Source organism: Rhipicephalus microplus, chromosome 2 (assembly GCF_043290135.1).
Source record: "Rhipicephalus microplus isolate Deutch F79 chromosome 2, USDA_Rmic, whole genome shotgun sequence".
NCBI classification, from domain to species: Eukaryota; Metazoa; Arthropoda; class Arachnida; order Ixodida; family Ixodidae; genus Rhipicephalus; species Rhipicephalus microplus.
Window position 1 is genome coordinate 275,845,030 of NC_134701.1, and position 27,951 is coordinate 275,872,980.

At 45.8% G+C, this 27,951-nt stretch overlaps 1 protein-coding gene across 1 annotated transcript; it reads left to right on the forward strand.

The window, feature by feature from the left end:
* The first annotated feature begins 91 nt into the window (after nt 1–91).
* Nucleotides 92–27,951, forward strand: RpS3 (ribosomal protein S3). The gene is made up of 4 exons (XM_037430237.2): nt 92–249; nt 806–1,030; nt 8,000–8,282; nt 27,715–27,951. The coding sequence occupies exons 1-4, from the start codon at nt 220–222 to the stop codon at nt 27,903–27,905; spliced, it is 729 nt and encodes a 242-aa protein (XP_037286134.1). The 5' UTR covers nt 92–219; the 3' UTR covers nt 27,906–27,951.

The window sequence follows — 27,951 nt, forward strand, 5'->3', positions numbered from 1 at the left end:
ACTGACTTTAGTTGGAGGTGCTGCCATCTTGTAAGTAACATAGTAAGCCTAAACAACAAGTTCGCTTAAATCATTCAGAGATGACGCTTTCAAAAAGTTAACATAGGACAGCAGCTGACAGCTAGCGCCGTAGAGAATGTTGCACGTAAGGGCAATTCTCTGCGGAAAAGGAAGTGGAACATCGCAACTTGGAGAGCCTTTTCCGGTCTCTCAGCAGACATGGCGAACCCGATCAGTAAGAAAAGGAAGGTAAGTCATACAATTTTCATGGTGTAATGAATAAATTGGAGTGAAAATAATGGTTTATAGATAATCCATGATGCCTCATTGTGCATTCTGTAAAAATGACGTGTTGTGGAAGTGATTAAATTGCACGATAAAAACTGATTGCGAAGGGTCACCCAGCCTGTCGCGTTTTGTTGAAGACCGACCGGAGCCGCGGTAGTGTAATGTTCAGCTTGCTTTTACTGACAGCTTTGTCGCAAAATACGTGTAGAGGTTCAGACTACTTAAAACGTAATTGCTTCGACCTTCTGCGCGTCAGTGGTAGTGTTCTCTAGTCGACTGCCGAAACGCCGGCTTGGATCTGCCCAAGTTAGCCTTGCGCATTGCCTCGTGCAATCGGAATGACGGTTTTTCTTGAACTTACACTACATGTAGGGATGCGCCTGACCTATGCATGTTCTTGCTGACTCAATGAGTTTCCATTGAATGAAGGCACACCTGCTCGTGTGGGTCAACACTTCAGGCCAACCGTTGTCTGGCACTCAAACGTGGGCATGCCTTTTTCACGATTCGCTTGCAGTTCGTCGCAGACGGAGTCTTCAAGGCTGAACTCAATGAGTTCCTTAGGAGAGAACTTGCCGAAGACGGCTACTCTGGCGTGGAAGTCCGGGTTACGCCGCAGAACACGGAGATCATCATCCTAGCGACCCGGACCCAGTCTGTGCTCGGCGAGAAGGGACGTAGGATCCGTGAACTTACCTCAGTCGTGCAGAAGAGGTTCAACTTTCCCGAAAACACTGTGGAGGTGAGCATATCTTGCTTTCGAAACTGGTAGCATGATGTTGAAGTTGCATTGGTGGAACGGTCTTATCAGCTTAAAGTGCTTGGAACAGCTCCATGTGGCTGGTGATTCTGACGTCCCGAATAGTTGACGGGGCGTTTGTTCTGTCTTCAGTTTGTGCGAGTCCAGCAACGTTGCATTGCTGCTTTAGCTGTCTGCGTAGACATCTGTGTATGTTGGAAATTAGTCAGTTTGCCTAGACACTTCTCTCATTTACTAGCAAACGTGAAGTCTAATTAAAGTAGCTGAGTAAAACTCGAGTTTTCTGTTAAATTTGCTGAAACAATGATGCTCATTTCGTGTAACATGTGTAGATATGGCTAATTCACTTGCATAACGCTTCAACAGGTACAACAGCTTTTTTATTTGTGGTGTAATGCGTACATATGTTTGCTTGTTGGGATTTTGGCTACAGCGGCTGCATTTTTTAATGGAGGTGAAAAGCTTAAAGGGACACTCAAGGCGACGATTAAGTCGACGTTTATTGCTGAAATAGTGGCCCATAAAGCTCCTAGTGTTAGTTTTGCACCAAGGAAGGGCCTATTTTGAAATAAAATCGTGTTTTAGTGGTCCGCAATTGGTTAGCGCACTTCAAATTACTCGCCTCAACGGAATGTCGGACATCACTGTTGCCGTGCACATTGCCCGGCTTTAATGCGCGGCCGCCGACACTGCAGTAGCAGCAGAGGGAAAGTAGCGGGAGCCATGGCAACAGCAATGGCCATTGAACAATTGTCCCCCATGGCCTTCAAAATCGCGAACGTGATTGGTTCAACTGAGCCCTGCTAGATTGCATGACCTGCCCAATTTAACCAGGTGAAAATTGAATTTTCGAATCACTCGTGTCCTTCTCCATAGTAACGTTCAACAGTTCTTTTTTCCATGAATCAAACAGAAACAGGCAGCATTTTATTGCGCCTTTTGATGCACGGAGGGTTCTTTATTTGGTCCAGTTAGATCGATTACTAGTGATTAATTGTAAACAGTTCGTGTGATGTCATCGGGATCATTTTGAGAATGTCTTACTGTGACGCATGTGTTCTTGTGCATTTACCTTAATATCTCAGTAAGTAGGGAACTGTTTTTGATAATATTGTCGTTTTAGATGTTGTCATACATTGGGCTTTCACTCTGACATAAATTGTTATTTGACTAGTGTCCCTTTAAATCTAGAAATTTTGGGTGTCTTTCAAGAGGATACTTTTTTGCTTGTACACAGTTTTTGTGAAAAATGCTTCTTACGCCCGACAGCTTTTCTTAACTGGCGTTTGCCTGCACCGCAACTCTGTTGAGTTAGTTATGGTAGATCAAATGCCATTGCCTGCAAGGCATCCTATTAGTTATCTCAATATGGGAAAACATTAGTGGTAGTTTGATTAAGCAGATATCCTGTATGCATTATGATGCTATCACGTCTTCATTCGTAGTGAAGCTGTTGATACAGAGTACACCTCATTCAGCGGGTGCCGTTGAGAACCTCCCTTTACGACTCTGTCTCCCCCTCTTACGGAAGTACAGAGCCACGACAGGAGGAACAGCACACTTGTGTGGCGGCTCTCGTGCCAGCAGTGTCCAGCCAAAGCAAACTTTGTGGTGGCTTCGCACAGAGCCAGACATAATTCAGCTCACTTGGGGGGGAGGCCCCGCCGATCCTAAGTCGGCGTGCGGCAGACTCGCAGGCTTCCACTTTACGTTTAGGCCGGCGACGCCTGAAAGGCTTGCAAGTGGTACATTTTAAATTTCTTTGCAGGCCGGTCTACCCGTGCGGGGTTGCACGTGTGGTGATGTTTGGGTCTGACTGATGTGCTCATAGAGCTGACTCGAACATTTGATTGAAAACAAACTAGTGTTTAATTATAACAAGGGCGAGGCAAGAGCTTATAAAGGGTAACTAAGTGGGAAAACATAAATATGTGTGATGAAAAGAACAGTTACAAAACAAAGTATACTCTAAACGAACGCTTTAACAGGTACAGGTAGACACAACGCGGAATGTTAGTACAATAACTACACATGAGATACAAAGAATTACTGAGAGATTATGTTCACGCTTCTTTGTTTTACTGTGCGGTACAGCGCACACAGCTACAATTACTTAAAACTGGCTGTAATGAAATAACAATTGAAAAAATATCACAATAAAAAGTTCCGCACGGACGAGGCCAGCTCATGGCACATGTAGGGGAGTTGACAGGGGGCTCCTGAAGGCTTGCTAGTTTAGTAGGCGCTGGGGGTGCCCAGTTTTGCAGGCGTCTCGACACGCTGCGTGGTACTTTCCATGCTCGCTGCCTTGCGACATTGACGACTGTGCTACTCCCTAGTTGAACATCAACTGCCCAAGCAGTCAAATTCTTTTCGGGCGAACGCATCCCCTTCGAGGTCATTTTCCCCGACCAACTCCGTGCCCCCCCCCCCCCCCCCCTCCTTCTGTACAGGTGCAGGGAAGACACGCCGGCGCCGTTGACGAGTAGTTCGTTGCGCGGGCGAGGATGCCAGACGTTTGTGACGATGATAAAAATCCGTTGGCCACAATGCAAGATATTTACGTTACCCTTAAATCATACGATCTAAAACAAGTCACCTTGTACATGAGCAATGAACGCAAGCTTTATTAGGCTTATCTTTGATGTCAGAACCTCATGCCTTCCATGTGTGTGGAGATTCCTACTCTAAGTTGCTCAGATTTCCTAATCTGAAATGCACAAACAGAGCAGCAATTTTGTCTCTTACACTTCCAGCATTTATAGGTTATCAGATCATGAAGGAAGCTAAAGAAATATATTGTACATACAGAGTCTGCCTGGTAGATTTGGTACAGTAATGTGCCGCTATTGAGTAATGTCACCATTGTTGCATGAGACAGGATGGTTAATGTGGAAACTTGGGAACTTCCACAGAGCGCTAGCATGTCCTTGTCCTTAGCATGCACTTGGGTAACAGCTATTAAGTTGGTCATGCTCAGACTCCAGCCATGCATAGTTCACTTCTCTCAGATTTTGGAGGTTCGATTCGCATCTTGAAACACGGCTCTTGAAAAGGGTACACATGCACGCTTTTCGCAACAGTAAGATTTTCAGCTTTGCTAAAATTCGTCATAAAACGTGCTCGGATGTTGCAGGTGAATTTCATCTCTTGACACAGTGGCATGTATTGTGGTTGATACTGCATGCTTTGTCACTTTCACTTCTGCTTGTTTTGCGCTTGAAAAAATTGTTAAGTTGTTCTACATGCATTGGATCAGAATAATAATCTTTTCATTCTGGGGTCTCATACTTTCGCACATTACTTTCACTCAAGGTTTGAGAGTGTAAAAAAACCTTGAGGCGTGAAAGTTCATCCTCATGAGTTCGCAGCTGTTTGCTGTCACTGTTAGTGCTTACACAGCTTTCTCTGTCCAGTGAAAAACTTCGTTGTCCAGATAGTTGCTTCAGCTTCTCTGTTGAAAGTAATCTGAACCATTTTCTTTTCTGATGTTCGATCCCGGCTATGGCGGTCGCATTTCGGTTGAGGCAAAATGCTAGAGGCTAGATATTGTGCGATGTCAGTGCACATTAGAGATCGTCAAAATAGTTGGAGCCCTTCACTCTGGTGTTCCTCACAATCATATGAGGGTTTTGGGACGTTAACCCCCAAATATTATTTTTCTGTTCTGAGAGCCTGCGCTCGGAGAAGATTAGGCTCTCTGAACTGTGGGCAAGTATCTTCATCTGGGGCCTATGTGCTGAAATATAAAATAAAAAGAACTGCTTGGAGCATATTGCATACCTGCCAAGTCTCCCGGATCGGCCGGGAGGTTCCTGGATTTGGACCGTTTTTTCCGGTTGTACGGTTGTCATGAAAATCTCCTGGAAGTCAAAATTTCTGTGCGTGATCTGGCCGCATTGACAAAAAAGCAGCTCAATCCGCTTCAGGCTTTGCAGAAAGCATAGTTTGCAGAAAGCAACGCTGCTTTCTGCAAACTCTGCGGACAAAACCGCGGCAGATGCTATCGTAGATGGCATAAAATGAACTACTGCAACCGCCGCGCACAAAACCGTGGTCGCGGCGATGCGATAGCGACCTACGAGCTTTGAGGGCATGCAGCGGTAGGTTAAAGGCAGTAAATACGTAAAAAAAGTTAAGTTTTGTCGCAAGGGCGACGCAATAAATGCGACAGCAACAACTTGGAATGTATCGCTGTGAACTGCAAACAGATCGAAACGTCCAGCGCGCTGCTCACACACAAATGATGCACGAAAACGATACTTGCAGAACGAGAGCGAACTAACGTTTACCGCTCCACACTTAACGCAATGTTTAAACAAAAACGATGCGTGATACGTAATCACAGGTACAGATGAGTACAAACTAACAAGTGTCCCAGTTATACCTCACTGTGTATGAAAAGCACGCTGTTTTTGCAAAAGGGGCTGGTGCAGAGCTAGATCTGATAATGGCACACAGGTAACAGATAACATAAAAATTTAGACTATATATAAAATTTGGACAGCTGGTCCATCTACAAAGATATAAAGATTCCATCGATCAATTACGTTTAATTTTCGTTGGAAGGAGGCTGCTGAGGACAGCTCTGACCCTGCGACGCAGCATGTACTAGGACGAAGTGTATGATGGCAGTGGAATAAACACAACCCCCAATGACTGAATGCTCATTACTCATGTGAGTAGATTTATAAGGGTGCTTTATTAGTTGTGTGGACTTATTATTCAGCTGCCCCGCCGCGGTGGTCTAGTGGCTAAGGTACTTGGCTGCTGACCTGCAGGTTGCGGGATCGAATTCCGGCTGCAGTGGCTGCATTTTCAATGGAGGCGAAAATGCTGTAGGCCCATGTGCTCAGATTTGGCTGCAAATTAAAGAACCCGAGGTGGTCAAAATTTCCGGAGCCCTCCACTACGGCGTCTCTCATAATCATATGGTGGTTTTGAGACGTTAAACCCCACACATCAATCATTATTCAGCTCAGGCAACTTGCCATCTACAATGTTATGGTTCTCGTGCGTTACCGAAACGTCGATGGATGTATGTACAAACAAAAACAGCATGAAATTCAACAGAAAATAACTGAATAGAACAGATAATAATAGCACGAACATGCAACAGTAAACTTCGCAGCGCTGAAATCTGTACACTGTAGTGCCAAATCTTGCCGAGGGCTCTACGCACTTCTGTATCGCTTCTGTAAATTATCTCGACACAAATGACCTGGTTTTTTCAGGCAAAAACACGCCAATTTGCATTTGAATAAGGGAATGGTTGTAGTTTGCCTTTAGCTAACTCTCCGCCAGAGGATTTTATGACATCTGCTTGGCAACATGACAGTGTCGCCCCGCCGCGGTGGTCCAGTGGCTGAGGTACTCGGCTGCTGATCCGCAGGTCGCGGGATCGAATCCCGGCTGTGGCGGCTGCATTTCCGATGGAGGCGGAAATGTTGTAGGCCCGTGTGCTCAGATTTGGGTGCACGTTAAAGAACCCCAGGTGGTCGAAATTTCCGGAGCCCTCCACTACGGCGTCTCTCATCATCATATGGTGGTTTTGGGACGTTAAACCCCATATATCATCAATCAGCATGACTGTGTCAGCATTGGGAATATTGGAAAAAAGAAAATTATTTATGCATTAATGGTCACTTGTCATGGCTATGACTTAATTTCTATCACAGTGCTGGTTAAGAGCAAGGGAAGTACTGAATGGTGGTTGTTTTTCTTCCTTGAATTCATGTTTTGTTGTCTTACATTCTGAAGTCTGGTTTCTATAGTTTGTGCTTAAAGCATTCATTGCTGTCATGAACTGCGCAGCTAGCTTTTTCAGAAGCTTAAAGGGGCTCTGAAACGTTTCTTTCAAGTAACGACAGAATGAATTCACTGGAAAAGCTTGTTGCCTCACGAATTCAACGCCGCGAAATTATAAGAATCCATCCAGTACGAGTGGAGTTACAAAGGTTTGTCGCATGCTGCACTTGCATTTTCTCTTCTCTCGTCCCGACTAAATCGCTGGAGGCTAAGAAGGGAGGGACGGCAGGGCCACCGAAAAACGTCGCACGCGCCTTGTGGCCTTGAGCACTGTTTTTTTTTTTCTTTTTCGAATGCGCCGCTTTTTTGGTGTGATTTGCGAGCACGTGTGAACAAGTTGCAGACTCTTGCGGCGATCTCTGTCACGAGCGAGCGTGCCATGTTCAAATCAGCCAATGTCTAATAAGTGGGTAATTCACATGCGATTTTTGATTTTTGGGCATATTTCACCATTTGTGAAGAGAAGAGAAAGCAAATTTTAGCTGACTTTGATAATTTATTGTGAATTCCAGGCCGCATGCTGTGCTATAATATTTGGCTCGGGTGTTGTCGGGAGCCTCCACTACCGATCGGTAGCGTTTTCTGACCATTCTCAAAAAGTGTTGTAAGGCCCCTTTGAGGTCTTACACAATGCGCCTTTACTTTTAGAACCATCGGCATGCAGCTAACACATCTTCAAACAGGGTGGCCGTATGCAGATGAAGTTGGTGCACTGCCGAAGAATAGGGCAGAGCCTGCCATCCTCGTGATGTGCAGTAGTAATATGACTAGTGATTTTAACTTCTGAAAGGTGCAAGACTCGAACAAAGTACTACAAGCGGATAATTTTGGAGGTTCTTGCATCTGTTATGGACCCGGGCCGACAGCCCTCAATGCCGAGCAGAGCGAGCTGTGTGAACGGGCTCGAGCTGTTCCCACGGCTTGCAGTATGAGTGCCATCACAACATATCAAACTAATATTTTGTGTGTGTGTGAAAACTGCATCGCATGAATTTGTATTATTCCACTGTTCTAAGCTGTGCTTATTTCTATAGCTAAAATCAATTCTTTGGGATGATGTCATGTATTCTGTTTTTCTCATCTTAAAGGTTTGTTTCTATGAGCTGAGCAGCTAGCTGAGGGAGTTTTATTTTTCCTGTGCAGCTCTTTGCTGAGAAAGTGGCCTCTCGTGGCCTCTGTGCCATCGCTCAGTGTGAGTCCCTGCGCTACAAGCTCATTGGAGGCTTGGCTGTGCGAAGAGCATGCTATGGTGTTCTTCGCTTCATCATGGAGAGCGGCGCCAAGGGCTGTGAGGTGGTGGTCTCTGGCAAACTGCGTGGCCAACGAGCCAAGTCCATGAAGTTCGTGGATGGGCTCATGATCCACAGTGGAGAGCCGACAAACGACTATGTCGAGACTGCAGTGCGTCACGTGCTGCTGCGGCAAGGTATGCGATGCAGTTCTGATTTACGATAATAAATGTTGACTTACTGTGGAAACCGAAAGCAATACTGCCAGTAATGGTAGGAGAGGCAATGGAGCATGCTGTGGCATTGTTGTGACATTGCATGGGCCAGCCCTATCTATCGTAATCGGTTACCGACAGATTTTCCAGACCTGGCGGGAACCGCGAAATAGTCTGAGAAAATGGTCAAGCAATGAAAATGAAGCTTAACTGGATGAGAAAAGCCTAAAATATATCCTCAATAATGCCATGCTTCATGCTGTTCTTTGGGTACGAGCAAATTTGGTTCTATTTGGGCTAGGATAACATCGTTGGCAAGTGCGTTGGCAATCGCTGCCGCCGACCGTTGCGGGCGGCAAAGTTGGTGGTTCCATGGAACCAAGCAAACAAAACTTGATGTCGGTCGCAAAAGTATGCATGCAATGTCTCGCCTGTTTCGTGGGATTTAACAACACAGTCTGGGCTTCTCTTACCTGCACCGACGCTGCACAGTACGTGAGTCTCCAGGATTTCGCCACCATCGAAACTGTGCCATTGCGGCTGTGATTGAACCCGCGTGTTCCAGGTCATTAGCTCAGCACCGTGACCATGGAGGGCTACTGAGCGATCGCGAACAGCAGTGAGCATGTAATGCACACAATGACTCACACACTTGGCACACCACTAACACGACCGTGTGCGCAATGACGACGAGAAAAACAAGCATGCAGCAGATGAAAACAACCTTCTCGCTTCTGAATTATGGTGATAAGGCTGACCGAAAAAGAAAAGTTTTGCTGTTTTGCTAGCCAAGGAAGATCAGACATCTGGAAGATAGTGCACGCTTTCAATCTTGGAGGCCACACAACTAGCCACTGCAAATCAAACTCGACTAAGCCAACAAAAAAGTCCATCATAGTGGCTTTCAATACTGAGCGGCATAGCTCAAAATAAACAATTTAGTCCGGACAATCGAACTTAAGAACATAAATTTGTCTGAAATATCGGTTGCAAAAATGCATTAGAAACCTTGATGATGCATTTGTAAGGTCCAAAATGTCCGACAAGTCCGAATATTTGGAGTCCGAAAAATCTGTTGACGACTGTATTAAGGGCCCCGTGCCTTCGGGAACGAACTTTCCTGTTTCTGGTAGGATCTTGGGCACAGTGCTTTCATAAAAATGAAAAATTTAGAGGCGATGTCACGAAAACTTGATGAGAAACAAATTTTTTCTTCTTTGAATCTCGGGGAGGGACTGGAGGACATGATGCAAATAGTTGGTAATAACTGTTTGCACAGCCAAATGTGTGCTGACAGGCACTGCAGTTGCAAAATAATTGTTTTGCAGCACTAAAAATTGTAGGTAACGTTTTTACAGTTACACTGCAATAAGCACATTTGCACTACAAGGAAGAAACCTTATGAAAATTCTTCGAAGTAAAATGACAAAATGAGATTACAGCCTCCTGAAGCACAGTTCAAAGAAAATCACTAATCAAAATTTTGAAGTGGTTGCCAAGATATCTGCACTATGAGCTGAGCATAATGCGAGAAAAAATAGTATTGAGAAAGCTGTGTGTAAAATCTAACCATCTCTTTACGTCCCTAAAACACCTAAAAATTGTGATCTTTAGTTTGTCTTGTGGTATTCGACCTCTTGGGCATGTGGTCTCTGCTCAGTGCACCTTTGTGGCCTTTCCTTTTTTTTTATATCTTCCTTTTTTGATCTAGAAAGAACAAGTATGCATTTAAAAGTTTTTCTAAAATGGAGTGGTAAATAGGCATGACAGAAAAGATTGTAATTGAATAAGGCCATATACTCTAATTATTACACATCTTTCTTGTGTTCAGGCTGACATCGGTGTAATCAAGTACTTCTTGATTACAAATAATCACTGAACATTTTTTATATATAGAGAGGTTTATTGCCCCAGAAAAATGGCTCGTACCATGACAGCCTATGGCCTTACCAAATAACGAACAGTTATGGGCGGAAGACCGGTGACACAAAAATGTTTTAGCTGTTTATTTAATGACGCAAGTCAGCCGTATGAAAATCGGTGCCCCTTCACCCATGCTCTTTTGCCACTCTAGTCTTGAGACGCATCATCATATGGCTGGTTGGGTAAATGCTAATATACAAGGCTTTCATTGTTGCAGAACATTCATAGACGCTCTCAGCGGTACCAAGCACGGCTCTAAGCATGTCTAAATCGCATTACAAAAGCCTATTGAGAGCGCTTCATATGACAGTGAAGTTAAGCTCGTCTAAATCTCATTACAAAAGCTTATTGAGAGCTCTCCATATGACCGTGAAGTGCACGGCCGCGTGGACAGTGCAGTAGACATGTGAATCGCTTGGTGGCGGCGCTCGGTGACAATGCACGAAATGTTTAGCTACGATGACAAAAATTTTGCGCGAACTGCGCTTGGTATCGCATTTTAGAACGCCGATAGCATCTCAACCGCACCGTTGACGCCATTACAAAAGGCGGCAAATGAGAAAGAATTCACAGTCAAAACAAGCCCAAGATGGCACGGGACAGCCATATGGTCTTGGAATAGCGGACGCGTGAAGTTTGGTTTGCTTTTGGCTCTTGCGCATGGTTTGGGCGCTGCGGCGGCCTCGAAAATAGCTTTTCTTGCACTTTGAGGTTGAATTAGGCACTGATATTTACAGAATAGGTAGTTTATCTGACGTACAACTAAACAATATGGTTTTTCAAAAACAGAATTCGCGATTTTTCGGATTTCAAGGGCTGCATCCGACACGAGTCTTAAAGATAACGTGGGTTATTTTTTTATCAAATTAGGTGAAACTGCACAGCCCCATTCAGTTTCTCAAGCTTATTTTAACTATCAAGGTATATTTTATGCAGGTTAATTATTTTCCTAGATAATTAGTAATTACATTGTATTTCTTGCACAAACAATGCAAATTTATGTATATATAATTACATAGTAATTAACACATATATGGATACTAGAAATCCTATGGAATGCAATGCTGCAAGCTGATCGAAAATTGAACAAGTACTCCTCGAATTACAGCACAACAAATTTCACTGTCTGCATGCAACCAAAACAAAAAATATTTAATGAAAATTTAAAAAATTGGAGCTGCATATTAAAAATATGATCTCAACATTGCTTTCTGTGCACATTTAACTACATTGTGCAAAAAGAATTATAGCTCTAGCTGTCTTAGGTCCATTTTTACAGAAGAAGCAAACAAGGAAAGTGGTCAAAATGTGTTCTGAGAAAATGAGGAAAAACAGTGAAAACATTTATTTCGCCATTTCGAGTGGAAAACATCATGGCACACATACTTTTAGTCAGTTAATATGCACCGGGCTAGTTATCAGACTGATTATTTGCATGAGTGTGTCGTTTCTATCAAGTGCTGCTGCAAGTTGTCGCCATGTGCTCGTCTGCAGACTAGGCCGCTTATCGGTTCGGTGATGGTACTGACACTGATCTGCGTCGAATGTGCGCACGTCATCCGCGATCCTTCGTATGATAAAGCGATGTTTTTTGGCTTGTCCAGATTGAGTTGTAGATGTCACAGACCGAACTCGCGCACTCGCTCATTAATTTCAAGGCTGCAAGAGCAGCGAGGTGTTACTTTCCTTTTCACGTACGTTTCCTTCATTTTCGAGGGGAGACTGCGGCGCAATATGTTCGTTGTGGACGCGTCAAAAGCACTCCACCTGTTGCCAGTAGCCTCCATTGCATGGGCGGCGGGCACGTTGCCGTGAACAGATTGATTTTCTGTTTGTCGACGCGCGGCGAACTCCACTTTGACGACCTCTCACACAGTTCACAAATGGAGAAACATGCTTACATAAAGAGCGGTCACTCCCGTAGGGCCCTGCGTCACGATTGGCTGGTCAGACCCGATAATGTCCAGTGCAAATAAAATCAGAAAAAATTTTCTTTCTGATGCTGGTATTTCAGCCCGTACCCTCGTGGTTCAAAAGCGAGCGTCGTTACGACTAGGCTTTACACCCATGCCTTCACAAAGGGAGTACATGTACCGCACATCTAAACCTCATGAATGTGCACGCTTTGTGCAAAACAAATGCAGAAAAACAACACCCTCTAGTCAGACTTTGCAGATTTTTCTGACAATGCATTAAACGTCCTTAGCGGAACACAATGTAGAGCGAATAAGGAAAATTGGACAAATCAATAAAATTTCTTCTTTGCTAAAATTTGAGGCCAAACTTCAGTTTTTATTGTCCTTTTGAGGCGGCTATTAGATGTCTTGAAAAAGGAGTAGAAGCGAGCATGGGAACGCCATTTAGTGGTTGGTCAGACTCTGTGCTGGGCCGCGAAAAGGCTTGAGTGGCCACTTTTTATATAGTATATTTCTCTATGGTTCACACACAAACGAGGTCGTTTTGTCAGACGAGGGAAACCATGGCATCGGTGTGTCTGGCGATAAGACTGTGCTTCTGTTCCGTCGCTGCTAAAATAGCTACCTCTCGTAGCTTCACTTCTGCTTTTTCACTTGCCGTCTTGTAACTGTTGAGGCTCCAAAACATGGTTGCTTTCAGCGTCGCCGTCGACAGCCGACGGGCTCGTACGCGAGTTAGGCTTACACCGGTGACTCAGCGACCGCCGTTGACCACCGTGAGTTCGTTATCCTCGCTGTCCTGGGGCATAGTGGGGCTCTTTCAGAAGTTCACAGTGAACGAACAATCGCCACACTTGCTTCACAAATTAGTGTGGCATGGAACTTTTCTTTTACTGCAGCAGACAGTCGGCAGCGCCATGACAGAATGGCGCATGTCCATGTGCGTCATGATGAAGAAGCGGACACCGGAAACGCCACTTGGCCAATCGGATGCCTATGTTTTGTCACGTGCCGCAAGCAGCCAATAGAATCGCGTGCTGGTGCTTCTCGATGACGCATTTTTGCTGATAAACAAATGAGCAAGGCGAGCCAGCGGTGGCGGGAAATTGAAGATAAGGAATGACCCTTCCAAACGAGACTAAGATGACCATGATAGCTCGTGTGTAACGGCAACGCTTCGACAAGGGAAAAGCGCGATTTTAGGGTCTATTTGCGCTCAGATTCATCTCACGGGGGTATTATAAATTGATTTTGTGCCAGAAATGGTGACTTGAGAAGCTAGAAACTTCTTAGATAAGTCGAAAAATAGTTGCAGATTCCAAAAGTGTCAACTTCAAAAAGTCTGTTTTTTCGCGATTTTCGGCCATCTTCCTAGGGGCCGCTCTGCGACTACGAACGGAGCGTTTCCTTCACACGCCCAATGAGCTTAACTCTTTCGCTACGGCGGAAAAACGGTACTTATTTTATGCTTTCACAAAAAAATTTATTACTCTTGACAAAAAAGGAACATGTAGCATTGTAATATATGAAATAGTAGCTTATTGATTCGGCCTTTTATACATATACAGTCGCCGACCGATTTTCCGGACTCCAAAAATTCGGACTTGTTGGATATTCCGGACTTCATAAATGCACCGTCAGGGATCCCATAGAGCTAATGCATTGTTTCGACCGATTTTTCGGGCGAATTTGCCCCTGAAATTTCGATTTTTCGGACTAAATCGCTCGTTTTGTGCCACGCCCCAAGCCATTGTGAACGCCGCCATGTTGGATTTTTCGTCGGCTTGGCTAAGCTTGGTCTTCAGATGCCTTTCCTGCCTCCGAGATTGGAATGCTCACGCCATATTTTAAGTTTCGGAGGCCGTGTTTGCTTTTTAAAAGACGCGGTGATGGATGCCGTTTTTTCGTCTTCGGTCAGCACTATCGTCATCACATCGCACGGGGAGGAGGCAAAAGAAGGATTCTTTTATTGTCGTTGCAGCTTTCTTCAGTCGCCATTCTGCACGTGATGTGTCGCGTAGCGTCGAGACGTTGTGTGCTTCGCAGCGGCTATCTGCGGCATCGAATTTTGTGTTCTCGGTGCCATGGCTCCGCTATCTGTGCCATCGCGGGAGCCAGGTGGTGTGAAGAAGCGTGGGAAGTATACGACCCTGACGATGGAGAAGAAAGCTGCCATAATCAAGCTAATAGAGAGTGGATGTTCGCAGCTAGATGTCGCCGGATAACGGTCGACGCCGGATGGCGGTCGGCGGCGGAGATCGCCAACGCGGTGACAATTTTGTCGAGCGTTTACGGCGACGATGTCACCTTGGCGCAAATACGGGCAAACCAAATTGCCTTAAAGCGTAGTTTGAGGCAAGGAAGCATCAAGGACTTTTTTAAACCTGCCTGATGCAATAAACTTTAAATTTTTGGCGAAAACGAATTTTTCGGACTGTTCGATTTTTCGTACTTTTTTTCGGTCCCCGCCAGGTCCGAAAAATCGGTCGGCGACTGTACAACACTTTGGTATGAGACTTATAGAATTGGTAAATTTAATTGTTAAATAACAAAAAAACATACAAAAAGTTATACAAGCACTTCACAGGTTGGTGAATGTATAGAGCAAAAAAATTATTTTGAGAAATCTGAAATAAACAAATTGTTACTAGTTCTTTTAGCTATCATTCTAGATAAACACAAATTCAGTGCAGCATGTCAACAATTTTTTTCGGCCCATCAACCTACTGGCCCCGACGACTGTGCCACTCGGCAAAACAGTCTCGTGAAGGCAGGAAGCAAAGGTAAATATTACAGGTCGAGCAGAATATGTTCGTTCTGTTTTGTGTTTTCGTTTTTTCATAGCAAAGCTTGTAGTTTCTTCTCTTTTCCCTTCTTTTCGGCTGTTGCCGAACAGGATCTAGAGGGGAGAAGGGGGGTGAGAAAGGGGCGTGTCCTTGAGAAACTTCATCGTATTGAAATATCTGTTGAATCAATTCTTCTCTGAACGCCAATTGGTCAAAGTTCCTGTTTCTGAATAGTTCTTCGACATTTGGATTGTCTTTTTGGTGCTCCTGAAATAAAATAAAACTGTTTATGCACGCAATGTCCATAGAATGAAAAAACGATGTGTTCCACCAACTTACACACTTTCTGAGTACGTTGTACGTGGCAATAATTTGATCAGATTTGTCCACGTCCAGCATTCCGGTGTTACACACTCATGAACAAGGACGGGCTTCTTTATGGTATTCACAACCCACTGGCCTCCCCTTTTCTCTCTTCTTTTAGCAGCAGCATGTTTATTTGCTGTGAGCATCGTGCTCATCAGACGCACAGAACGTCGATCCTTCCATTGCATGAAAAGGATGTTGCCTTCCCGAATCCAGCGAACGTCCCTACGCTGCGCCCTTCTTTCCCACGTAGCATCCTTCAATTCTTTTGGGAAGCCCCGACAATCTTTGTGAGTGGTCCCACAGGCAAGCGTCTTGTGCTCAAGGAGGTGTTCGAATAATTTTGCCGACGTATAAAAGTTATCCATAAAAATTTTATATCCCTGATGAAGATACTCTGTGCAAAGCCGAGTCACAACGTCAAACGCTAATCCATGGGGTCCAGGTACCTGGCGTTTTCCAGTGTACACAAAAAAATTTATTGTATAGCCAGTATTCGAATCCGCCAGCACCCACAGCTTATATCCAAATTTCGTCACTTTGTCCCGAATGTACTGCCTGATTCCTGACCTCGCTTTTGATTTTACCATGCGTTCATCCACGGCAAGGTTGCGCTGCGGTTGAAACAAATTTTGTGACTGCAGATTTATGTGTCGCAGGAGCCACGACACCCTCCAAGTTTTCCCATCAGATGCTGCAGCCGCAAGATCTTCCGGGTCCCCTACGCTCAGGAAAGCTAACAGTGCGAAGAATCGGTCCCATCTCATAATATTTGGTGGGAGAAGGCTTGAAAATATCCCCATCGTCCGCCAATACATGTGGAGCCGTGGTACATCAACAACCCCCATGTAGATGATAAGTCCAATAAACCTCAGCATCTCCAGTGGCATTACCTCTTCCCAGGAGCCGTCCCGGCGAGCGTAAGTTTGCCGGTCCAAAATACGCATCCAGACGTACTTGTTAGTGTTGTCACATAACGTCTGGAGCACTTCCGTCGGGAAAAACAAAAGGAAAAAATCCAAGCGCCCTTGAGAAGTGACGCACGTCACTCCGTAGCGCTGCTGCAAGATGGGCACTATTCTGTCTTGCGGGTGAAAACTTCATACGGCGTGCTGGATTTGGCAAAACATCCTTGCCGTACGTTGTTGAGACCCTAAGCAATGAAAGGATACCATTATCGTCAAATATCAAGTGCGTTTTTCCTTCATAAGCAGTGCGAAGTCAAAAACTATACTTACTTGGTAGTACTTGTTGAGACCCTAAGCAATGAAAGGATACCATTATCGTCAAATATCAAGTGCGTTTTTCCTTCATAAGCAGTGCGAAGTCAAAAACGATACTTACTTGGTAGTACTTGTGGAAGTCTGAGGCGTCTGGTCTGGAGTGTCATCGTCGGAACTCGACTCTGAAACTTCGAAATCGTCACTCGAGTCGTCTGCACTACTCAGATCGAAAAAATCGTCGTTAGAAGCGGCCGAAGTGCTTACAACAGCAATCGGCTGTCGCAGCGAGCGGCGGGGAGTGGCGGCCATTCTTACGTAAAACGAAACTGGATTCCGTTCAAAGTGCACACGCGGGCACGGCTCAGCAGGCGAAATGTAAACCAAGAAAGGTGAAAATGAAAAGTTGGTTGCCCAAGCTTAGGCTAGATGGCGCTCCTTGTCCGTAAAACGCGAGTTTTCAATTTTTGCGGGAGATTTGAAATCATCGGAACTCCGTGTCCGATGGCCTATGGGTTCGTAGCGAAAGGGTTAATGTGAAAAGTTTTCTCAAGTCCCATATGCTCCAAGAGTGTCTTGGTGTTACTAGTTTTCCTTAGTAAGCCTCTAATTTAAGCCTCTAATTGGAGGCAACATTCTTTGAAGATTTAGTCACTCATACTTGTTTGTGTGTTATTTCCTCGGGAACAACTATCTTTTAATATAGAATTAGCGTATCATTTACACTAACTTATCAAAGCCACTTGATCTCTAAGTGGGCACTACCAGAAAAGATCAGGTTTCCGACATCTTGCAAGGGCAAATGCTCGCTTCACTTCTGCTGGCAAGGCATTGCGGGAGCTTCCACTGCAGCGATTTTTCTTTAAAGGGCCACTCACCAGGCCCCTTACCAAATTTTAGTTAGTGGAAGTTTTTGGGTGCCCGATGAGCAACATTTTGCCACAAAAATTTTTTGAATAGGTTCATCACGAGCGGAGAAAACAGGTTTTCTGAAGCGGCGCGAAACGAGGATGAGAGGAGGCGAGCTCGAAACCCTTGCCGCTCCTCCGCGTAGCCTTTGCAAGCCAAATCTCTTCCCTACCCTCTGCGGCATCTGACCAAGAGGTCACGTGCGCATGACGTGCCCAAACAAGCCCAACCCCTGAGCACGCCGGCGGCGTTGCTTTGTTGACCAGCGTTATTTTTTTGGTCTTCTGCCTGTTTCTGTAGGATGGTTTGGAAACGCTGGCTTAGACGTGGTAGAATAGATGAGCGCAATGAGTGCGCGAACGCGTAGGAGCATTCTACGGCGGCCGTCTGCTCGATGCGCCGACCGCGGGGACACGAACGCATGCGAAATGCCGACACATTAGCCCCGCATCTCGTTGCAATTCGTGGGAGAAAAATGGAAAAACAACGCTCACATGCCCTTATTGCGTCTCATTATTTATCTAGAGTTTTATTAATTTTTTTCAAGCAATGAATTAAATAAGCTACGCAGGCCGTGTTAAATTATTTTCGCCATGTCACGTTCCACTGTTTGTGCCATGTCACGTCCCACTGTTTGCAACGTCAGAGCATAGTCGTCTACGTAGAGGACCAACGTCACTGCATTGCTGTGTACGTAGGGCCATTCATACGCGCACGTCATGCCCCCTTTTTCTGGCCGCGCGCCGGCAGAGGAGAGGGGGAGCAGCGTTCATCTTGAAATTTGACCGATTTTCGCAGCTCGTAGCGTTGCAAAGTTTGGCAGACGAGATCATGAACGCCTTGTCTATGCATTGCGCTTGTCAGCTCAAAATTCTCAAACCTGGTAAGTGGCCTTCCAAGACCCGTGTCCCCCATTAATATACCCAAAACGGCTGCTGCATCATGAGGCGTCAACATTGCCACAGCTTTTCAACTCAAAAAGAAATAAACATATGTTTATGCTGTAAAATTTATCGGTATGCATAAACAAAAATTATACACTTGTGATTTTTTAAGGGAATTTGATATTTAACTTTTGGTGACATTAAAGTAAATCTGCGCAATGCCACACTACTTTTTGCAAGAATTACCTGAGCCACTCGACAGCCTTTCAAAACTTCCACGTAGCAGTAGCATAACTGTTCCTAGGGTTGTGGTATATTACAAGGCCATTTCCTTGAAGGCATTCCTTGTGTGCCCAAGTTACACTGGTATTAGTCACCTTACTACGTCTGACAAGCATTGTCTTCATTTTTGGCGACACTGTGTATAGAGAGGGCACCTCCTTTACCGATCATGATCCTCCCTTTACGACTTTGTCTCCCCCACTTCTGGGATACAGAGCCACGACAGGAGGAACAGCACATCTGTGTGGCGGCTCTCGTGCCAGCGGTGCCTCGGTGTTGCACATTTCGTTGTGGCTTGGCACAGAGCCAGACATGGTTCGGCACACTGTCCCATATACAATAGAATTTTTATAAGAGATCATTGGTTGCTGACAAGACATGCTGTATCCTAGTTCATCTGATTCAAAACAAGTCAACTTGCACATGTGCAATGAGTACAAGCTTTATTTACTACATTTTCCACCCAAAAAGTCTGTAGTCTATGATTACTCTCGCATTCATGGTCTTGTTGGCTCAGATAAAACTCGTTAGATAGCAACTATTCACTATTGCTACAGGCAGAGAGCTTGCCTGCTAGGCCCATTTTTTAGACTACTGGCACACAAAAAGAAGTGTACAATACTGCTTGTTTTCATACTGCAAAGAATAACAGCCAGCATTTTGCAGGAATTAGGTAAGCGACTTTAGGTTGTGGCAAACTAAATCGTCAGGTCGTAATTGCCTGCTGTGTTGGTAATAAACTGACAGGGATAGAAGCCATCGCCCTCTACTACTCACTAAACGTGCTTGTGGCAGTTTACTTCTGAGGTAGACAATGCGCGAACACTCTTTTTGCGTGAGGTTCACATACATCTCTCCTTGGCCTTCTGAGAATATACATGTACATTAACATCCAATTTCCCGAACGCTCAAGGGACCGCAAAAACGTCCAAAAAACCGGGCAGTCCGGAAAAATGAATGCACATGAAAACGCACCCTTTTTTTAGGTATTTTTTGCTGGCAGAGGGGGTAGCGGCCGGGGTACAAGATTCCCATTCCAATTCAGTCAATGCATCGTTTAGTAGCTCTGAAGAGAGCCACTTATATATTAAAAAAAAAAAATTGACGTGGCCGGCACGGTTGGCACAAAGAAGTAGCCTATTTTCTTTTGCACGACGTTCCGCTTTCCTTCGATCATATCTGCCTCAATTTCGGTCGTCATGTTGCCGCTGTACACCGATGACAGTGTCATCAGTGCTCGCGTTGGCTAAGAGATGGCTCTTCATTCTCGGTGTCGGTATCGTCCGAATCCTCCATAACTTGACGAATGATTTCGTCATCGGTAAAGTCCGCACATAACTCGAGGTCTTAGCGTCGGCGAAGCCCTCAAAGGTTATCACCACTGGAATTGACACGCCAGTAGCGCACATCGTCAAAGCCAAACATCCGTGGATGGCAGTTTGTCACACACGCTGTCCATTTAAGGCGAGACGGCCGTCTCGGCGTTGAGTGTGAAGCCCACGTGCCGAAAACAGACAGAGTCTCTTGCGTAACCGTCTTCCACGATTCCGCCAGCATGCCGACGGCAGACCTGAGGTCAACAGCGCAGCTTTTCTCTTCGTGAGCCTACAAGGGGGCTTTGTGCGCTTCGAAGGAACGGATGATGACGAAGGAGCAGTCGGTACCATCGCTGTAAAGGGCAAATCCGCTAGACGAAAAGCGCAGCACGAAACAGCTAGGACTTTGGTGGATGCTGAAGTTCCGGAAACGTGATCACTGAAGATAGGGCGCAGCAGCAAACTATCAACCGCAGACACGACCGCAGAGCTGACAAAACAACACGTGATTAAACACAGTGAGGTTTGGCTTGGCTGAGCCGCTAAGCTACGGCCGGCAACGGATTGACACGTGTGGTTTTGAGGTTACGGCAGCCGCAGCGCGGTGCGGCGGTCGGCGGCATGAGAATATGAAAACAACCAAAATGGCGGCGTCGGTGGTGACTTTGGTTCGGCGGTTAACAGTGAAAAGTCTGGGAAATCGGGTGGAAGGCTATAAGCGTGCTTTTTAATACATTGCTTTTTAATACTATACGCGGACTTTTTAATACACATTGACTTTACGGGGTGTCTCCTGACGGGAAGAGTACCAGAGTCTTGGAAGAACGCTAACATCATCTTAATACATAAGAAAGGAGATGACAAGGACTTGAAGAATTACAGGCCGATCAGCTTGCTCTCTGTAGTATACAAGCTATTTACAAAGGTAATTGCTAACAGAGTAAAGAAAACATTAGAATTTAATCAACCAAAGGAACAAGCAGGATTTCGAACAGGCTACTCAACAATTGACCACATTCATACTATCAATCAGGTGATAGAGAAATGCTCAGAGTATAACCAACCACTATACATAGCCTTCATAGATTACGAGAAGGCGTTTGATTCAATAGAAATATCAGCCGTCATGCAAACACTGCGGAATCAGGGCGTAGATGAAGTATATATAAACATTCTGGAAGAAATCTACAGGGGATCAACTGCTACCATAGTGCTTCATAAAGAAAGCAACAGAATACCAATCAAGAAGGGTGTAAGGCAGGGGGACACAATTTCCCCAATGCTATTTACCGCGTGCTTACAGGAGGTTTTCAGAAGCCTAGAATGGGAGCAGTTAGGGATAAGAGTCAATGGAGAATACCTTAGTAACCTGCGCTTCGTCGATGACATTGCATTGCTGAGTAACTCGGGGGACGAATTGAAACTCATGATTACGGAGTTAGACAAGGAGAGCAGAAAGGTGGGTCTTAAAATTAATCTGCAGAAAACGAAAGTAATGTACAACAACCTCGGCAAGGAGCAGCGCTTCGAGATAGGTAATAGTGCACTTGAAGTTGTAAAAGACTATGTCTACTTAGGGCAGGTAATAACCGCAGAGCCGAACCACGAGATTGAAGTAACTAGAAGAATAAGAATGGGGTGGAGCACATTCGGCAAGCACTCTCAAATTATGACAGGTAGATTGCCACTATCCCTCAAGAGGAAGGTATATAACAGCTGTATCTTGCCAGTACTTAGCTACGGAGCAGGAACCTGGAGACTTACAAAGAGGGTTCAGCTTAAATTGAGGACGACGCAGCGAGCAATGGAAAGAAAAATGGTAGGTGTAACCTTAAGAGACAAGAAGAGAGCAGAGTAGATTAGGGAACAAACGGGGGTTAAGGATATCTTAGCTGAAATCAAGATGAAGAAATGGACATGGGCAGGGCATGTAGCGCGTAGACAGGATAACCGCTGGTCATTAAGGGTAACTGACTGTATTCCCAGAGAAGTGAAGCGGGTTAGGGGGAGACAGAAGGTTAGGTGGGCAGATGAGATTAAGAAGTTTGCGGGTATAAATTGGCAGCAGCAAGCACAGGACCGGGTTAACTGGCGTAACACGGGAGAGGCCTTTGTCCTGCAGTGGACGTAGTCAGGCTGATGATGATGATGATGATGACTTTACGGGGAACTTGACGGTGCCACAGATGAGTCTGGGAAATTGGGCATGTCCAGAATTTCGGGCGTTCGGGAAATTGGATGTTGACTATATTGATTGTCAACATAAGCGGTACAAGTGGGTCAGCCACTCTTATAAAGGGGTTCAACTGTGCAGTGTAGCCGAGTTCTTGCTGCACACTCCAGCATACAGTTTATAAGCTTGGCATATGCCATAGGTCTTATTTGTGCTAGACGTTTGACAGTCATCACATAACTTTTGGTGAGAGGTCAGTTCGGGTGTCGAAATGAGTGATCAGTTTCACTTGTAAAGCACTTTCAGTCGCCGACCGTTTATTCGGACTCAACAGGAACCATCGAAAAGTCCGAATAATCGGGAGTCCGAAAAAAACACTTTTATCGGCCTGATCGGCTGAAAAAACTGTCTATGCACATCTCAACCGCGGGGTTCTGGCCTGTGGCACTGTCCTCCTCAATCCCAGTAATAAATCCTGCGTGGCGGAAGCAGTAGTGGATCGTTTCCAGAGTCAGACTTGCAGGCATTGGACAACTTGCTAATGGCCGTCACAACATCCACGACAAAGTTTTTGTTACTGTTGACGCATTACAGCGTACGATTCAGGAGGCGCGACCGGTAATGAACTTTCAAGTTTTTTTAACGCCCTGATCCATGGGCTCCAACATACTTGTCGTGTTAGGCGGGCAAAACTCCACTGTCATAGCCTTCAAGTTGTCGATATGCCCATGGGCACCGCAGTTGTCGACGAACATCGGCACCTTGCAATATTGCTGCTCGTACCGGCGGTCGAGCTGGCTGTTTGAAGAGGTTTTGCGTAATCTACGCCTTCAAATTTGCTTCATGCCACACAGGGAGTGATATGGCGCCTTTAAGGGGAGACGCTCCTCGAAAAAGTTTTTTTTTTATTTCTAGTAATAGAGACTTGAAAAGTTTGTTATTAGTATAGTTTTTCATGCAGATTTCAAATATGCAATCATTTTTTGTGTAGCTGCTATAATTATTGAGTTATGCCATAAACAATAGCAAAAAGTTACATTTTTTGCGGGCACTCTTTTATGTACTAAACTTTCAGTAAAAGCACTGTCTGATCTTATTTGACTCTTGGTAGATTGAAAAGTGCAAATATCTATATAGATATGTCACAGAAATATTGGAACCAAGAAAAAAAATTGTATTGAATGACTTATTATTTTCAATCTCCCTTGAAACAATAAGCTAATATTTTCACAACTAATGCTGGTAGGCATTGCAATTTAGAGTAGATATTTGCATTCTGCATGTGTTGAAGAATATGTGTGCCAAGTTTCGTTACTATACAATGAATATGTTTCTAAAAGGCTGCCCGGAAAACGTGAAACTGTCAGAAAAAATGAAAATGAGAAAAACAAGTTTGAAAGTTCGCAAAGTTGGCATTTATTAGGAAATCATTCTTTTTGCATCAAATTGGGGCACAATGAAAAGTACCTTGCCTTGAATGCACTGCAAGTGTCTAAAAGTCCCCTTCACCATAGCTTGGTCCTTCACGGCTCTTGCGGTCAGTGTCCTCAACACGAGCTCTCTTCGCTGTGTTGCGACGGTGTGCCCTCGCTTCTGCAGTTTGCTTCAGGTTCATCTTCCTGATGCGCATGACGTCACAGTGGTCACCATGTGTGGCCAGATCTTGTGAGGGGAGAATTCCAATGCCTTCGAGCACTTCTTCAAAGCCCCTGTGGCCTTTGTTGTACCAGAGTACAGCAAGAGCGGTGGCTGTCTCCACAGTTGTTCTGGAGGCGAACTTTGTTTTTGACATAGCAACCATATCTTGCTGTTCAGCTATTCGGCTGCATTCTGTGTCATGCCATGAAGGCACCGAATAAGGAGTTTTTCCTCTGTAAGGCGCTTGTAGATAGGCATAATTGCCAATCCTTGAGCCTTCAACAACAGTGGGGTGTGGCGTGGTGCAGGCTCCCCCAGTGCTTTTGCACGCTTGTGCTTGCACCACGAATTTGGTCCCGCGGGGCAAAAGTTGTGGCTACTGGCACCATCACTGGAGCAGCAATGAAAATACGATGCCCATATGGCAGTGTACATATTTCGGACACTGTCCTTGTTGCTCGTGATGGCGATCTTGTAATATGTTTGTAGTTTTATTATGGTCGCATCTTTCAGTTTTTCGCCTCGTGGCAGTGGCGTTGCCAATTTCCGTAGGGCAGTTCCCAAGCGCTTTGCAACGTGGTTCGTGCACTCTTCTTTGTCAATGGGGGTGTCACAGTATACATTTGCCTCGCAGACTGCAGTGTAGGCCTTGCTGTCACCATCACTTAGGAAGCTGGTGAATCACAGTGGAGTTTCATAAGACAAGGTCCTCTGCCATATATCGAGAGCTGCCACAGGTTCCATTGCATGGGATGAGCAGTCAGTGTTTTTTTGGCAAACTGGAAGATGAAAAGCTCGCCATATCTCTTCATCCTCCCCAAGGTCCCTGTGTATACTGCAAGCATGGCAGTAGTTCGAAAGAACTTCAAAATCGAGGCAGAGCCCCGTGTCCAGGGACACGACTGTGCCCACTCCATTGTGGCTTTTATGACCTCTTTTCTGCCAGGTGCCATCAAACATGACTGGCACATCTCTGCCGCCGACTGCGTCCTTCGTGATGTTTCGTGCCTGGTGCAAGTTTTTGCTCACTGCCGTCATCGCCGCACCATGGAGCTTCTTGCAAATGCCGTTGAATGTCTTGTGATGCATCGGGCTCGGAAGACCGAGAATCGCACAAAATCGTGAAAGTTGGTCGTGGCCTGCGCCTATAGCGCGTGCTGCCAGAACTGCCTTCACGTTTACAGCAAAGCTGTCACGCGAGCTGCCGCCGTCAAAACGAGCGCTCGTTCCTTGGTCCCCGGCCGAAGCAGTATGTCTCGACGTGTGCGTGAACGAAAGTGCAGATTCAGGGCAATCAGAATTTTGACAGCACAGTTCGAGGAATGCCGAAAGTCCTTTGCGCTTTCCAGCTGCCTCTCGCACGCCGAGCTTCCGTTCGCAGCAGGTTGGGCATTGCGCACCCGCCACAAGTGCCGTCAGCGTATCGATTTCGCAAAGCAGCATGTTCGCAGTAGCAGCATCTACCGGTCTACATTCACTCTCGAAGAATCCAATCTTCCTTTGGGATGCAGTGACGAATTCCACGGCAGCGGCTATTTCACAACCACTGTCGCAGGGTTCGGTGACGGTGTTAAGCCTATCCGAAGTTGGGGCGCTGGTCGGGGGCGACATCGTCGTTCGCTGTCGCTTTGCGAAGCGTCCGACGCCGTTTCCCTCGATACTTGTGGCGAGTTCTGAACTTTCGATTATCTGAACTGCACTTCTTCGGGCTTGCCATGACGCAAAAATGCAGATAAACGCAGAAAAACTCGATCGCGACGTCAGAGGCTTCGCTCTTTTGCCGGAGAGATAGGAGGGGGAGGAGCGTGGAGCGCACCGCCGTCCAATGGCGGCCTCGCGCTGTGTGCCGCGATATTCAAAACGCGTGACGTACGCGTTGTTTTTCTCGTTTTTTGTTTATTCTGCGTGAAGGCACGAGACTGGCTACTAGTGGATTATGAAGGATACGGCCTTCGCAGCATGCGTGCATGATTGCAAATGGCGGCCAACGCGTCGTTTTCGCGACAGGACGACGCGAACTTCGCCGTTTTTCGCGACTTTCGCGCATTTCTCGCGTCACCGCTGCCCACTTGGAAGCATTTTTTGATAATTTCTCGTGCGAATTTCAGCTTGATATTTTCAGAAGTAATAGATTATAGTCCAAGGATGCCAATACAGCCGGAAAAAAAAGCGAAAATTTTCCGGAAAACCGCGACTTTTCGACCCGCGTCTCCCCTTAAAACATTCCGGATTTTGTTTATTTCTCTATCACAAGCAGCGGAAGTTTCTTCATCCCCGTCATGTTGCCTCCTACAAGAACTGTCAGTCGCTCGTTGCTGTGCTTCCCCTCCATGACAGGGTTCGCCAGACAAAGCTAGCGTCTTGTCGGGCAGCATTTTAGAGAAAAGTTGTCTCGTCACAATTAAACAGCTTGTCAGCGCGGTAGTTGGTCTTGAGCGTTTGGTCGACGGAACCACTCTCCCCGCACATTCGCTTGAAGGCCAGGTCGTACCTTTTCTTAAAGTTGCGCAACCAGCCATCACTGAACAGCAGCTGGTAATACCTATGCTCAGGGCGAGAATCTCTGCTTTCTGTCTCAGCAGATCGCCAGACACAGGTATTTTCCTAGCCACCGTGGTACTCAACGACAAGTTCAGCGCCTCTTCAAGCTGCGGGTGGCTGCCGTCCCAGAAATTTTTCTGCGTACCCGCAGACGCTTTCTCAGCTGCCTCCAGGATCTTAGCCTTCGGCTTGAGGTAGTCCGAGACGGTCTGATTGGAAATTGAAAATTCCCGGGCAACTTCAAACTGAGGTCGGCCGCCTTCTACCTGACGAATTATCTCCGCTTTTTTTGCCATCGTGAGCGTCTTGTAACTCCCACGTTGGCCGCGTTTCTTCACTTCCAACGGCGCAGCAATGGGTGGCGTTGGAGCCATTTTGGCACGCCACGGAACACCCAAGCGAGCGAGAACGCAGAGAACAAGATGAACCCGGCCTAACCGCAGAAGCAACTGACTGACACGCTGACTCAAACGCCAAACCACGCCAAACGCCACAGCGACCAGACTTCGTAAGTGGCTTGGCTTGGCCGCTCGATTGGCCAAAACAAAACAAAAAAACATGTCGCCAAACATAGCCTTCGAGGTCGGCAATGGCGGTTTCTGCGTGTATTTTGACACTGGCGCGACGTCCATCCATAGCTAGTGCAGCTTATCAGTGCTGGCAACCTAGCAAACGTATTGTTAACGTCGCTGTCATCGTGTCATGGCGAACAGCGACGCATCCGGTCGGTCAAACGGGGTCCGAATAATCGAACGGGACACAGCGGGGCGTCCGAATTTTGGGTCATTAGTTTTCATTAGGGTCAATGCAGCGAGTGGCGGTGCCACAAAGATGTCCGAATTTTCGGCGCCCGAATAAACGGTCGGCGACTGTATTCAGTCTGTCGGACTGGCGATCAAGCACACATATGAAGCTTTGCTGTTACACATGGGCCCTCTGGTTGCGCAGCAAGCATGTGATGCATTAGGACACTGCTAAACTACCACGGTTTGTACATAAGCAATTCATAAACAGGTTGAAGAAGAAAGTGCATAGTAGTTGCCATTCTGTCCGACTTCATTGACTGTTGTACACATTCCTGTCAAAGCTTCACATCTTTTGAGAACACTTAAATTCCTAGCTTTTTTGCTTAGGCTGGTGTTGTAACATACGAGTATGCAGCATGTGAACCGAATTATTGCAATTCATCCAAAGATGGCCACTATTCTTCCACAATTTGAGATTTTTACAGTTACAGTATCCAGGCACGTAACATATTTTAGCAGAACGTGCCATAAGCCTAACATATATTTTAGGCTCATGTTCATGTTTCAACCGGAAGAAATATATGTCTTTGCCGGGGTTCCTCCCATCAATGGTAAAGTTAAATTTGAAACTCTTTCAGAAGAAAATAGTTTAGAGTGACGTATCTTGTTTTTCCTAATAGCTGTATTATTTCACCTTTTGTCACCTTTGTGCAGGTGTCTTGGGAATCAAGGTAAAGATTATGCTGCCATGTGATCCCAATGGCAAGCTTGGTCCCAAGAGGCCACTCCCTGACCACGTCTCCATCATGGAGCCTAAGAAGGAGCCCAAGAAGGACTCGTCTGGCCTTGACTACGCTGAAAAAGCAGCTGCGGACAAGGCCGCTGCTCTGTCTGCCCCTGCCTAAGCAATGGCTCTCTGCTGGAGAATAAAAAAAAACATCCCCATCATTA

Coding starts and splice junctions, on each gene's coding strand:
- RpS3 (XM_037430237.2), top strand. CDS start 220: ATGGCGAACCCGATCAGTAAGAAAAGGAAG. Junction 250..805: donor CGATCAGTAAGAAAAGGAAG/GTAAGTCATACA, acceptor ATTCGCTTGCAG/TTCGTCGCAGACGGAGTCTT. Junction 1,031..7,999: donor TTCCCGAAAACACTGTGGAG/GTGAGCATATCT, acceptor TTTCCTGTGCAG/CTCTTTGCTGAGAAAGTGGC.